The 13,393-nt window shown below is 43.3% G+C and overlaps 1 protein-coding gene and 1 long non-coding RNA gene across 5 annotated transcripts in view; one reads left to right on the plus strand and one right to left on the minus strand.

Moving 5' to 3' along the window:
• The window catches only part of KCNK1 (potassium two pore domain channel subfamily K member 1), a 34,318-nt gene extending 33,291 nt beyond the window's left edge, over nt 1–1,027 (minus strand). The window contains exon 1 of the mRNA XM_065834641.2: nt 561–1,027. Within this exon, the coding sequence (XP_065690713.1) occupies nt 561–915 (355 nt within the window). The 5' untranslated portion in view covers nt 916–1,027. The remainder of the gene's footprint in view (nt 1–560) is intronic.
• Nucleotides 729–12,911, plus strand: LOC139827562 (uncharacterized). 4 transcript variants are annotated; one of them, XR_011738315.1, is made up of 7 exons: nt 729–816; nt 3,743–5,093; nt 5,949–6,051; nt 6,735–6,782; nt 9,879–10,038; nt 11,568–11,686; nt 12,000–12,911. It is a non-coding gene; the product is annotated as an uncharacterized lncRNA (long non-coding RNA). The 4 variants fall into 4 exon arrangements; XR_011738313.1 differs by having other exon boundaries at nt 3,743–6,051; XR_011738316.1 differs by having other exon boundaries at nt 747–825; nt 3,743–6,051.
• The last annotated feature ends 482 nt before the right edge of the window (nt 12,912–13,393 follow it).

The following is a 13,393-nucleotide window of genomic DNA, read 5'->3' on the forward strand; positions in this document are numbered from 1 at the left end:
CCACCACAATCTTATGTGAAAAGCAAGTGCTGTAAAGATAAGTCCTTATAAAAACTATGGCCAAAGGAATGCTTCCTCGAGCTTTTCAAAATACCAGTTAAAATTGCTATTTGGAAGCAAGTAAGCATTATTCTTTTAGTCTTTCACGTGCAAACGTTAAACCGAAATTGACGGTAATACATGAAACTGAAATTTAACTTCGCTATTATACCCAGATTAGCAGTGCGTTCCCTCCACCCCCATTCAGCCTGAAAGAACGCAAAGGAGACCCAAAAAAAGCTTAAGACAATACCTAAAAGCATTTAAAAGTTCGTAGAAAGAGATGGATTTTCAAACGCACCAACATTTTCAAATTACTCCGGAGCACAACCGCCGCCGTCCCCCCCCTCACGGCCAGGACCGAGGGGCTGGTGCGGGGCCGCCCGGCCCCGCACCAGCCCTTCGGCCCTGGCCGTGAGGGGGGGGACGGCAGGCCCCGTCCCCAAGTCCGGCCGCCCCCACATCAACCCCTCAACCACCCGGGCCTCCCCGGAAGGCCTCCTGGACCGCGGTTCCCTTACCCGTGGTGGAGAGGACAGTGCTGGCGAAGAAAAGAGAGGAGGTGAAGTCCCAGTTCCAGTTTCCCGAGGCGTTGCTGAGCACCGAGACGCCGTAGTTGCTGGCCTCCAGCACCCGCATCAAGAACTGCTCCAGCTGCTGCTCCGATAAGCAGGCGTGCTCCTCCAGGAAGCGCTGCTTCAGCTTGCCCAGCTCCTGGCGCAGCAGGTCCTCGTAGGGCAGCTCCACCGAGGAGAATACCACGGCGCCGAACACCAGGTAGAGCAGGTAACCCAGCACCAGCAGGGCGAAACACCACGCCGAGCGGTGCTGCTCCACCAGCCGCACGCAGGAGCTGCCCGCCAGCGACTGCAGCATCTTCCCGAGCCGGGGCCGGCTGAGCCCCGGGCCGGGCCGGGCCGCCGAGGGGGAGCGGGGTTGGGGGAGCGGGGTTTGGGCAGCAGGGTTTGGGCAGCGGGGGATGCGACCGGCGCCTGCCCTCTCTGTGGCCGCTGACTTTGGAGGCGCGGAGCGGCGGTGATGTGGCGCTCACGTGGACGCGCGGCGCAGGTACCGCGGCTGAGGGACGGGCCTGACGCCGCCAGCCGCCCGGCCCCGCCGCCTCCTCACGCCTCCGCCGCCGGCTCAAGCGCCGGCTTCTCCCTTTCTCTTTCTGTTCCTTGTCACCCAGTAACGCGCGGCAGAACAAGGGGCCCCAGCTGACGTTCGGTGCTGCCCGCCGAGAGCCCCCCCCTTCTCTGTGGCGGGGCGGCGTGCGGCCGGACGCTTCGCAGAGATGTCTTCCCCCATCTCACACAAAAGTGTCTGCAGATTCCCTCGCCTTGCTGCCCCCCCCGGCCCGAGTGAGAAACCCCCCCAAACAGCCATTCCTCCGACTGTTTTGTTTTTCTTTGTGTTTTATCTTTTACGTTCGTGTGTGGTGGTTTTGTTTTTTGGGTTGGGGGGGCAGGAGTTTGTTGGGGGTTTTTTTGTTTCTTTTTTTTATTTTTTTATTTTTTTATTTTTTCTTTCGCATTTCAAAAGTAACTGGGCAAAGCAGACGAAAGTAACGCTGGAAACGGAGCAGTGTGAAGCAGGAGTCTGAATTTCGGTTCACTAACCTGACGTGTTCAAGGGAGAACCCTGATGGGCTGGCCTTACTGTCCCCCCTCAGGTCCACTGGGACATAACTTCAAAACGGCGCTAGCGGGTGTGCAGTTTGAACCAGGTGACCTCCAGGACCCACATCTAAGCTAAATGAGTCTTTACTTCTGTGCTGTGCTCCTGACGATACTCGCTTTTTAATGGGACAAAGCACCTGGCTAGTGTCCAGAGCGGTGTCCACAATGAAGCCAGCACTCTGTGTGGTCCAAACCTGCAATCTTCTCAAGTTTCGCTTAAAACTTGTCTTTCTTTGTCCGTCTCTAACTCTGGTCAGCAGTGACACAGTTAACCTGCCAGGAGGTTCCCCACCACATGAAAAGGAGCAGTGAACACTGTAGATTCTCAGAATGTTCCTTAAGGTGACTAAAGGCAGCTTCTGTAAAATGAGAGAGGAGATTCCCTAGTCACATCCAGCAGGGCTCTGCCACTTCCCTCTCATGTCTCAGCTGATGGCAACTTGTACAGTCACAGAAACAGAGTAGTAGCTTGTAAAACAGAAACTTACTGGGGCTGAGCCAGTGAGTTCAAAGTATATTGAATCTGGCAATATATCTTAATCCATGGGGTGCCCCTCTAAGCTGTAAGGACTAAAATGGAAAAAGAATAGAAAAACAAAAGGCACAAAACAATTTTTCATTATAGAAATGTAAAATGATGTGTCAACAATTCCTTTTATACAAAAGCTACACTGGGCTGTGGGATGAATCTGGCCTGGCAGAACACAGAACCAGTTTCGCTCTGCCAGTTACAGCTGAGTTGTGCCAGAGGCTTAACTCCCCCCTCTCTCTTGTTGGATGATCAAAATCTGCATGTGTTCCTGCATGCAGAAAGCAGCTGCTTGAATGCATGGTGAAGTGTCACACTTGGGGGATGTGATAGGTATGTACCTGACAGGCCTAGCAAGCAGACTTTTGATGCTGTGCCAGGACTGCACATGTGTTCTGGCCTACAAATGTATGTTTGTTGTGTGTGCATGTGCAGCTTTTGCATGCACATTCGACCATACAACTGGGGAAGGAGCACCATGGGCACTTGAGCATTTTGGTCAGATGATAAACTTTACCTCCATGGCTGGAGTCCTAAACTGTTGTGAGGTAAATGGTTCCAAAGTGCCTTCTTCATATGTATAAATTGTAGCACTGAGTGGAGGTGCAGCACAGTTAAATTAGGGGAGGGGTTTGGAATGAGCAACTGAAGAAAATCTATGCTATATATCCAGAAGTTAATTGACAGAAGGACAGACAAAGGCGGAGATGTCATGTCCTTACACCACCACTTCAGCACCTTCCATCAGCATCAGTATATCTTTAAAATGTATGTTTTTGCTGTAAACCAGTGCTATGTAGGAAAAAGATGATTCAATCAATAGCAATGGTAATTAATAATGGGTACTGTCTGAAATAACATAATGCAGACAAGCTTTTGAAGGGAATATTCCAAACAAATGTTTCATTGCATTGCACTAAGACAGCATGCATTTAAGCATTGTTACAGAAAAAGAGGTTGAGGAACCTCATTGACCGATTTAGTATGCTTGGCTAACTCCATCCAATTACTTAATCACTCATCCCCTCAAATTCCAAATGACTGAATATCTCCATCTATAATAAAAAAACCATTTAAAACAATATATGTGACATACTGGGCTCCATTTTGATCAAGTGTACTTGGTTTGCCGGGTACAATAGGTTTTGTAATACGATTTAATTTATGGCAAGTAGGTACAGTTGCATTTGTGTTAACACATGGGCATGTCTTCACTAGAAAACAATATTTTCCCAACCCTCAAGCCAAATATTTGTTTAAAGGTTTGAAAATGTTTGCTTAAGAATACACCTCTCTTTCAGTGGTGATAGGAAACTGTGGCTGGGTAGCTGAACAGTTTTATTTACTGGCCTCCTTCAGTTTTCCATTTTTATGAGACACTCATTCTCCATTTTTAGCAGTCTCTCACACTTGGAGGTTTGCTGGGTTAGAGAGAAAAGGAGGACTCTGCTGAACAGAACCCACACCACTCTTATAACTTGTTTTTTCCCCACAGGTTTTCGGAGGCATCGGCTGGGGGGAACAACAGCAGAGCACCACAGCTGTGTCACCAAAGCATTTACTTTCTTGTTTCCAAAGCAAATGTCTGCACAGTTTGAGTTTTAGCTACCACCGTTTATGTTCGTGTTTTAACTCAAAGCCCTTAATATACCTGATAATTTAATTACAGAATTCATTGAGATAGATGTGCAGAGTGGTGTCATGATGTTCAGTTTTCTGACTTCAAGTTATCATATTTACCATGACAATATTACACGTCAACGCAATTGTGTCATTCCAGTTTCCTTCTAGAGTATGCTGTGTCCATTTTCACATTGTTTTGCTAGTCAAGTATCAAGCCACTGACGGACTCAGTGTACTCAATTAAGTGTTACATACTGTGTAACAGAAAGTCACAACATGCTTCCACAAGGAGTGACTGAAATTCTGAAGCAGGCTGTAACAAGAACAGTCTTTTTCCAGCAGAAGTTTCATTCTGCTGTGCTCATCCCTCCTAATAAAACATGAATCCAGTTAATAAAGCATACCACATTATCACATCGCTCATTCAGTAGCTGCGCTCCATGATGACTGGGCTCCTTGCTGCCAAAGAATTCCAGCTGCTAGTGGGGAGAAGAAACTCACTATTGGTAGCTACTGGTGCTCCCTGTTGCACCAAACTCTCCTCTGAGGTACAGAAAATGCAAGTACAAGCTGGCTGCCTACAAAGGTAGAAGAAAAGACTGACACTCTAATTAACACATAGAACTGAGGTAGAGATTGTGTTTGTGTCCTGGGGTGCCAGAAAACCATAGAGAAAGTTAGTAGTCTCTCTAACTGTGCTGCCCGGGCAGACAGGGCAACTCCCCCACCACATCCCTGCTTAGCAGCTTCTCTAGTGTTGTCCAGAGGCTGAGAAAATCCTGTCTCAGACATAAGAAATGCAAGGCCCTCTCAAAGCTGTGTGAATCACATTTTCCATTAGGAGAGGTCAAACTGAAATAAAGAGGTTTTGTGTTAATGGCAGCCTATTTTTATCTGAGTTTTTTGGTTAACTAAAAAAAATCATTTATTACTCACACATTTCCAGTGAAATGCTGAAGTGTTCCAAACCCTGGAAGACAAGGTTGAAGGGGGATAACAGCCTGGCAGCAGACAGTGACCTGAGAGAGGGACAACTGTGCTCTAGTCTTTTGTGCAGTTAATGTAAATTATATTAGATTAAAATACTAGCTTTAGTGAAAAGCAAGAATAGTTCCCAATAATGCTCTAGTTCCCAGAGACTGGCATGTGCTGAATGGCATATGGAAAAGAGGAGATTTGATGCTCTGCTGCTCTGGTCACTGAACTCTACGCCCTGAGTGGGGGTGAGTCTGGGGAAAGGGAAGCACCCACATTTGGTGCTGTTACTAATATAAAGTCTACAAAATATCTTCATCATCAAAAAGAAATAACTGAAAGTAACTCAAGTACACAGAGTTTCAAGTTGATTGAAAAGTATTTTTTATTCAAAATAGCTAGTCTTATGGCAAAATGACCAAAAAAAAATCATCAGTCTTAGAAGAAAATGTCCTTCCTCTCAAAAAAGTGTAAATAATTATCCTGAAGAACCTTAAGTCCTGGAAAGCGGTGTAAATAAAATCAGTAACTAGGCAATACTTGTCCTGCCAAACCTGTTCTACTCTGGCATACCTATAGCCTAACCTTGCCATACACTGAGCAAAGGAGTTGTTGGTGGTGAGGAATGGTGGGACGAACAGTGTGGGAGCCTGTAAACAGTTATGTGCAGAGAACTTGAAGTACTATCAAAGCTGTGTCACCCTGACAGCTGAATATTGAATAGCAATAGGGAACCAATTTGTCCTTCGGGGTTTTTATTCAAATTTGGTGTGAGTATAAATTCAGTGGTTATAGCAAGTCTAAAGCCTGATTGATCTGTCCTAAATTATGTGTATGTGAAGAAAGATTATCTAAATTAACTTTCATTAAGGATTCTGCCACATTTATGTGTTCCCATGAATTTTTTTTTAATGAAATAGAGAAGTAAAATCCTGCATAACTTGCTGTATCTGTTAAATGAAGCCTGGAACGTAATACATTTCCTGTTGTAGAAGAAAATATATCTGAACAATTGTTTCTGAACACACAATTTATGGGCTTTTGCAAAAATTAATATAAGGTTGTCTAGTGGCTCTGACTGAATGTCATGTCCCTGTGGGCAGGCAGGAGGTGCAGTTAAAAGAGTCACATCCTCAGGAGGCACCAACACAAACGTAGTTTGTGAGAAGCGGTCAGATGGGTCACCATGTGTTCTGGTTTGCATGGGTAAGGTATTCTATTTTGGCTAAAGAGAATCATCTAGATTTGGGTCAAACAACATGAATCTTATAAAAATTTAATCAACACAGCCTGACTTTATAGGAAAAATTAATCTGGGATTCATTCCCGTCTTCATGTGGCAGGAGGATGGAGATGTGATAGGAGAGTACAGACATATTTAGGTCTTTAAAATTTATCACCAAGTGAGCTGGTGACAGTAGAAATATTGCTGTGGAAGAAAAAGAGTCAGCAAAGTCTGTGTCCATGCCATTTCCAATATCCTGCCTGGCTGCATTCTGCTTGAGAGGAAGGGGAGATTTAGTGGCTTCCTCAAAAAATCATTTTATGCTGTTAGCTTAATGGTGCAACACTGTCCACAAAGAGCACTGATCTGTGAGAGCAAAGGAATGAATGTACCTGGTTTGGGGGCTATATTTAGGAGAAGGTTTACGTCATGGAGTAGTAGCAGTTAGAATGAAGAAAGTTTATATGCATGGTCAGGCACAATTTATTTCTCGAGTGAGTCATGCCTTGTTCAGCGTAAATGTAATTTTCCTTAGAGATGCAATAAGTATTCGTATTCGGCCAATGATCTTCTTGTCCACACGGAATAACTGAGAGATAACAATTTTAGTAAGATAAGCATTTTATGTCATGGAAAAAGTAATTTCATGTGTTCTTGCTATCAGGTTTACTCAGTGGCATTATCCAAAGAGGAAATTGGTCACTCTAAGAAGGTAGGTCCACTGGGGATGAAGGCTGCGTATATGTACATAAATACATACATTGATATATATACATATATGTTTGTATATAATTATATAGTGTGCTTCCTCAAACTCTTCACTGTTATATTCTAAGTTGTGCCATATCATGGTAGAAACATAATTACCCATGATTTGTAGGATTGTGTTAGCACTGAAGGAATGTAATAGCTCAGAATTCAGGATGTCAACATGACCTTATTATAGCATTACATTAAATAAAAATTCAATATTTTAAATAAATTGACCTTGCCCTATTAAGTCCTGTGGCAGTCAGCCAACAGAATCAGTCTTTTAAACCTCTTGGTTGAGGTGCTGAAAAGAGGAAAACCAGGCACTTAATGCTTTGTACTGAAAATAAGGGTTCACAAAATATTTGATTTCTCTTCCTTCTACTAGAATTTTTAGTACTTCTTCCTCCTTCTCGGCAGCCTGGTGTTACAGATGGTTATGGAGGGAAATAAAAGAATGCAGTAGCTGAGGTGGACTTAAACAACTGTGGGTGTCCAAGCCTCCCTTCTGATCTTATCACCTCCAGGACTGATCTTGGTTTTGTTTCAGAAACATTGTGCTGGTTCTTGGGCACCCAGGAGGTGATGGCACCAGCAAAGCCCGCCACCTTCCTCTGGGTCACTTTCAAAACACCCAGCCCCAGAAAAGGTTATGCACTAAATGGCTTACTTGTGATTATGTTTTTCAGTAGTTAGACTGTATTTCCATGATTTCTGGTTTTTGTTTAATTGAACCCCAGTCCCAGTCTCTTAGTTTAGTGCTGCCATTGGGGAACATTGGTAGATCCTTTTGCCTGTTTTAATTCCGCCTGCATTGCCTTAGAGTTTGTGTACTTGTATAATCAATTTTTTATGCAATATGCTGAGTTGGACTTGTGTAAACAGCGGGATGGGTAGAAATAAACCTGTAGCCAGCAGTGGTGACATTTTTACTGGCAAGTAACACAACCTTTCGCCCATTCGTGGAAAGGTCACATTAACTTGCCAAAACACCTTTCAGCTTCAGCTCCATTTGAGTCTGTTTTCCTGGGCCCCAGCATGTGTACACAACACAGCGCTGCTTGCCGAGGCCTCCCTGACCTGGGTAATTTGTTCAGACTGAACAGTGTGCACACTTGGACTTCTTCATCCACTCAAGTTGGGGTGCTGGAGCCTGGTCCTGACACTGGCTACTCTTTTACTCTGCATTGGGCAATTGGACCCAGGTGGCTGGAGCTGTTGTCGTTTGTAATGGTGAACTTCTGGATGCCTGCAACCATCCTGGCCTATGTGAGACCTTGCAGTAGCTACATACTGCCTCCAGGGCAAATTACTTTACCGAAGTAGGGAAGTTTGGTGCTGGATGTGACTGCCTGTGTGTTGATCACACAGGGGCCACAAGGCAGATTCTTAGGATGACTTCCAGATGCTGCCTAAACACAGCCCAAGAAGTAAGGGGCTCTGGAGGAAGTAAGGTTGCAGCTCTGGGAAAGGATCTCTCCTGTTGCAGCCATAGCGGATAGCTAGGATATACAGCAACTTGGCTTTTCAGAGCTCTAGACTCCCAGAGAATTTGAATTCTAAAGACAGATCCATCTTACAGATCATTGCCAGTCTCTAATATATAAACCACATTCTAACCCAAATCCGCAGCTATACTTGAAAACAACCCTTGTGTTTGATCTTAGATATTTCCTTTGCTGAATGGATCCTATAACCTGAAGGAGATTAATGCTTATCTGTAGGCTGGCACAAGGTCCAGTGCTTTCCTACAGCTGTCCTAGCGGGATGGAGAACCCAGGCAACCCTCTTCCCTAGGCACACGCTTTACAGCCAGCACGTGGTGGGGGTGAGTGTTGAAGCAGGCACTCTTCTCGTGTCATTCCTGCAGAGCAAATCCGTCTTTTCCAGTGGTCAGTCCTGATAGCTCTGGGGTCTGATACTTCTCACTGTGTGCGCAAAACAAAGCAACACATGGTACCAGAAACCCTCGGCCATGGTGTTTATTCCTCATCGCTAAAGGCTCACATTACTACAGTGAAGTAAAGCAGGAGTTACTATTCACAGATGAGGAAATACAAACAAAGTATTCTAATCTGTGGTACTCCTACCTAGCCATGCTATTTGGACAGGTTCATTTTCTAGGCAACCCTTCTGCCCCAGCAGAGTTAAATTTTAATGAGTGCAATTCGTTGCCTCGCTGAACCAATGCCTGGAACAGCCCATGGGTACTATTGCCACATGCACCTGCTATAAAGAATACCAAAGCCTACTTCAGTGACCTGGATCTTTTGAAAATTTAATCCTTTATTTTTATCCACTTAGAAGGAACACAAGCTGCAGTGCCCTACTTTTTCTCAACTGTGTCATCTGACTCATCAATCAGAACTGAATTTGAGTCCTATTTTCACCTACTGATTCTCAATCAACCTAACAAACCTATCAGAAATACAAAAGGACAATTTTGTCACTCAACCCAAGATGACTTTGCAAATCTTGAGTTTTGAGATCTTTTAAGGGTTAAGATAATTACAATTTCAGCAAGGACAGATTCTACACTTTCCCCTGAAAAGATACACTTGGATAGAAAGAACACCACAGGACGAGAGAAAAAGTTCTGTGGAGTAAGAAAACTTTAATTTGAAGAAATTTTATGCTATTGGGTTGATTAATTTTAATAGAATACAATAGCATTATCATTCTATCGACTTGTCAGAGTGCACTGTACACTTTTGTAACATTTACCAGATGTCCATGAGGGCATGTGTTCTGAGAAAGAAATATAAAAACTGTCTGGCCTACAGCTGGTTCAAGAAATAGCTTAAAATGTAGGTCTATCTAGAAAAACCTCAGTTAAAAACCTGACAGGTTTTTTCTCCCGTACTTTCACAAATGCATGAAGTGATTAAAAAAACCAAGAAAAACCACACCACCACCATCAAAATCTGTTTTTCTTGCTGTTATGGCAAAACAAGTATCAGTGACCTGATCCTATTCCATCTGGCTCATGAGACATAAATGAGAAGCAAATACAACATGTGCTAGAAGATCATTTGGCCTCTTGAACACTCTTTCCTAGAATCCAGCCTGCTGTCCTTCAAACAAGTCTTTAACCATGCCAGGAATAAAGAATAAAAGACTGAGTTTCCAGGGAAAAAGAAATTTCTCACAGTGCCACTGTTTCACTTCTGATCTCTCACACCTGATTTTAAGACAGATCTACAAAATGCTTTCAGAAGGTGAGGCTGGGAATTAATGTTTACAATGCTTTTGAACATTGCCAGCTTTGGATTTTGATTTTGTGTTGCATTATAATTTTCTCTACCTCTCCCACTTTGTTTAAACTAATGATGCCTCTCCCTGTTCTTGCTCCCACCTAAAGTCCTCTTCTCTTACACATGCCCCCTGTCTTTTCATTAACTAAGTCCTAAGCATTACCTCAGTGCAAATAACTAATGATAAAATCTTAAACCAGGCTGCAGAATTGACTATAACTGAATTGCTGTTAAATTAATTTTGGGACAGTACATGTACAGCTTGGGAACAAACTTCCTGACAGGCTTTATGCTTTAGACAGATCTCTGTTTACTCTTCAAGTCAACATCAGGTTCCCCATCAACACAAAACAATCAAAATATTAATATTAAATTTGTAATTAATAGTACTCAGATATATCAAGGTAAAATCGTTAACATCTATACTGACTCCAAGTATGCTTTCAGGGTCATGCATGCGCATAGAGCAATTTAGAAAGAAAGAGGACTCTTGAACTCTCAAGCTAAACATAGCAAACATGAAAAAGAAATACTGAAACTACTGGAAGCAGCACAACTCCCTGAGAAAGTGGCGATTATGCCTATTAAGGCACACCAGAAAGTGAGTTCGGAATTAGAAAAAGGGAACGAGCTGGCGGACAGAGAGGCAAAACAAGCAGCTAAACAAGAGGTAAAAATAGAAACTGCTCTAGTCTATGACGGGCAGGTCTCTTTGGAAGGTAAGCCAGAATATACTAAGGAAGACCAGAAACTTATTGTAGATTTAGATGGACCATATAATAAGGAAGGCTCACACCCCGCAGGGAAAACTTATCGTTCCCTCCAGAAAGAGGTGAGCGTGGTGTGGCCTCTCCTGGAGTACTGTGTGCAGTTCTGGGTGCCACAGTATAAAAAAGATTTAAAGCTGGGAGAGTGTCGAGAAGAGAGCTATGAAGTTGGTGAAGGGTTTGGAGAGGAGGCCGTATGAGGAGCGGCTAAATCACTTGGTTTGTTCAGCTTGGAGAAGAGGAGATTGAAAGGAGACCTCATCACAGTCTACAGCTTCCTCACACGGGGAGGAGGAAGGGTAGGTGCTGATCTCTTCTCTTTAGTGACCAATGACAGAACCCGAGGGAATGGCAGGACGATGTGCCAGGGGAGATTTAGGCTAGATATTAGGTAAAGGTTCTTCACCCAGAGGGTGGCGGAGCACTGGAACAGGCTCGTCAGGGAGGTGTCACGGCCCCAAGCCTCACAGTATTCAAGAAGAGACTGGGCAACGCCCCCAGACACATGGTGTGAACCGTGAGGTGGTTGTGTGCAGGGACAAGAGTTGGAGTCGATGATCCTTGTGGGTCCCTTCCAACTGAGGACATTCTATGATTGTAGGATTCTATGATATTGCCACAGCGACAATTACTCTTATTTGTGTTCACTAAGTAATGTGGAAATGTGCTTGCATGCTGCCTCCTCCTGTATGGTGACATGTGGCCCATGTGTGACTATTTCCCCAGGCAAAAGGGACGACAGTCCCAAAGGAGCCTTACACAGAAGGACCTGTACCAGCCTGGTACCTTGGGGAAGACAAGTGGCTTCTGGGTAGTTTCCTAAACACCAATTCAGAAAGTTGAAGGTAGGCACTTTGAAATTTTTAGCCTCAGGCTTCTGTCTGCTTAGACACTCCCTTTCATATTGTGTGATAGACAGACATTATTTCGGGGGAACAAAATGTGCTGTTACCACAGGATCGTATAAATCCTGTCTGTCTTCTGGGAATTTCAGCTTGAAAGAAAAGCTGGATGTAACTATCCTAAAGTGTTAAATATTTATGAAAAATATACATCACGGCATCCTACATACAATTGTTCAATATACTTTTGAGACTTTACTCCCCAAATACTTCTGTATTATCTTAAGTTGTTGACAAATGGCACAATGTTTTGCAGCAGGAAAAGATCTCCCCTCCAGCCCTCAAATCAACCTCCTAGGACATATTTCTTCTGCTTGATGTTAACACAGAAAACTGAATTTTCACCTCAGCATTTTTTTACTGAAATGGTTTTGGTTATGAAAGTAGAATAATCAAGAGAACTATTTTAAATATAGCTTCACTAAAGTACAGAGGAAATTACATTGTCTGCTGTGTATGAAAATCTGTCTATAATTAGATTTAAATGTTACTCTTTTTAGTGCATTTTAGCATTTCTGCAGACTGTAGTCCTTACAGCATACATAGTTTCAGAATATAGCCTTCATTTTATGAAAATTACGACCCCACGGCATGCATTCAGGACAGTATGTCTTTGTATTAGCTATGAGAGGTAATCTAATAGTTGATACAGTTTTTTACTAGTTTCCTCTCATTCCAGTAGCATAAATTGTTATCGTTTGTTTTGCTCTGCATCCTGTAAGTTTGGGAGGAAAATGATTCATCTGTAGCTAAGGACAGTACAGAATTTTAATATAAATATCTGTATTTCATGTTTTACAATTGATGCTCGTATATATGAAATGTTATTTATTCCACTTAAGTAGTGGAATTTCAGCAATTGTAATATTTTTTTTCACTCTGTGGTCTTACTATACAAATAAAGAAAAGGTTATTGAAAATAAAGATATTTATATGTCTGTCCTTTTCCAGAAAAGATGCTGACCAGAATTTGTTGGGTTTTTTCATTATCTATAATACCACAATAATGCCATCACTTACAAGATTAAGTTTTTCACTTGCCCGCTTGCTGTTTCCAAATTGAGGCTTGTCTCTTTGCAAAATAAACTGAATAGTAAAAAGCTATTCCTAAAGAAAAGACATCATATTGATATTTCATCTAGTTATCAAAACATTGCTGTGCTTTAATGCCTTCTGGGTAGTAATGTGTCAACAGGATGCATAGCTGGAGAGATGGGAGGGACACAAGGGAACTGTTGTGTCCTCTGGCCACCTTGGCTCCCTGCCATGTGTCCTGGTGATGTGCGCTCCTGTAGTGACAGCCACAGCACTGGGAAGCCTCTGAGATCCTTCCACCCTCATCTTCCATCCTACTTCTAACATTTGACTAGCTCGGATATGGCCTTCAAATCAGTCTCTGAGCAGTGCCAGGGAGTGGAGGGAATGGGCAGTAGAGATGCACAAAGTCAGGTCTTTAGCCAGCATTGATCAGAGTAAAAAAAGACCAAGGCACATGGCTTATCCCACCTGCATTTTAGGTGTAGGTGCCTCTGAGAAGGGCAGAGCTGCATCCCCCTGCCATTCTCAGACATTCAGCCACTGCTGGATTTGTGTTTAAACCTTTTGAAATATAATACAGTGGAAATATTTTCCCTTCAAGACATCTGGTTT

This window comes from Patagioenas fasciata, chromosome 3 (assembly GCF_037038585.1).
Source record: "Patagioenas fasciata isolate bPatFas1 chromosome 3, bPatFas1.hap1, whole genome shotgun sequence".
Taxonomy (NCBI): domain Eukaryota; kingdom Metazoa; phylum Chordata; class Aves; order Columbiformes; family Columbidae; genus Patagioenas; species Patagioenas fasciata.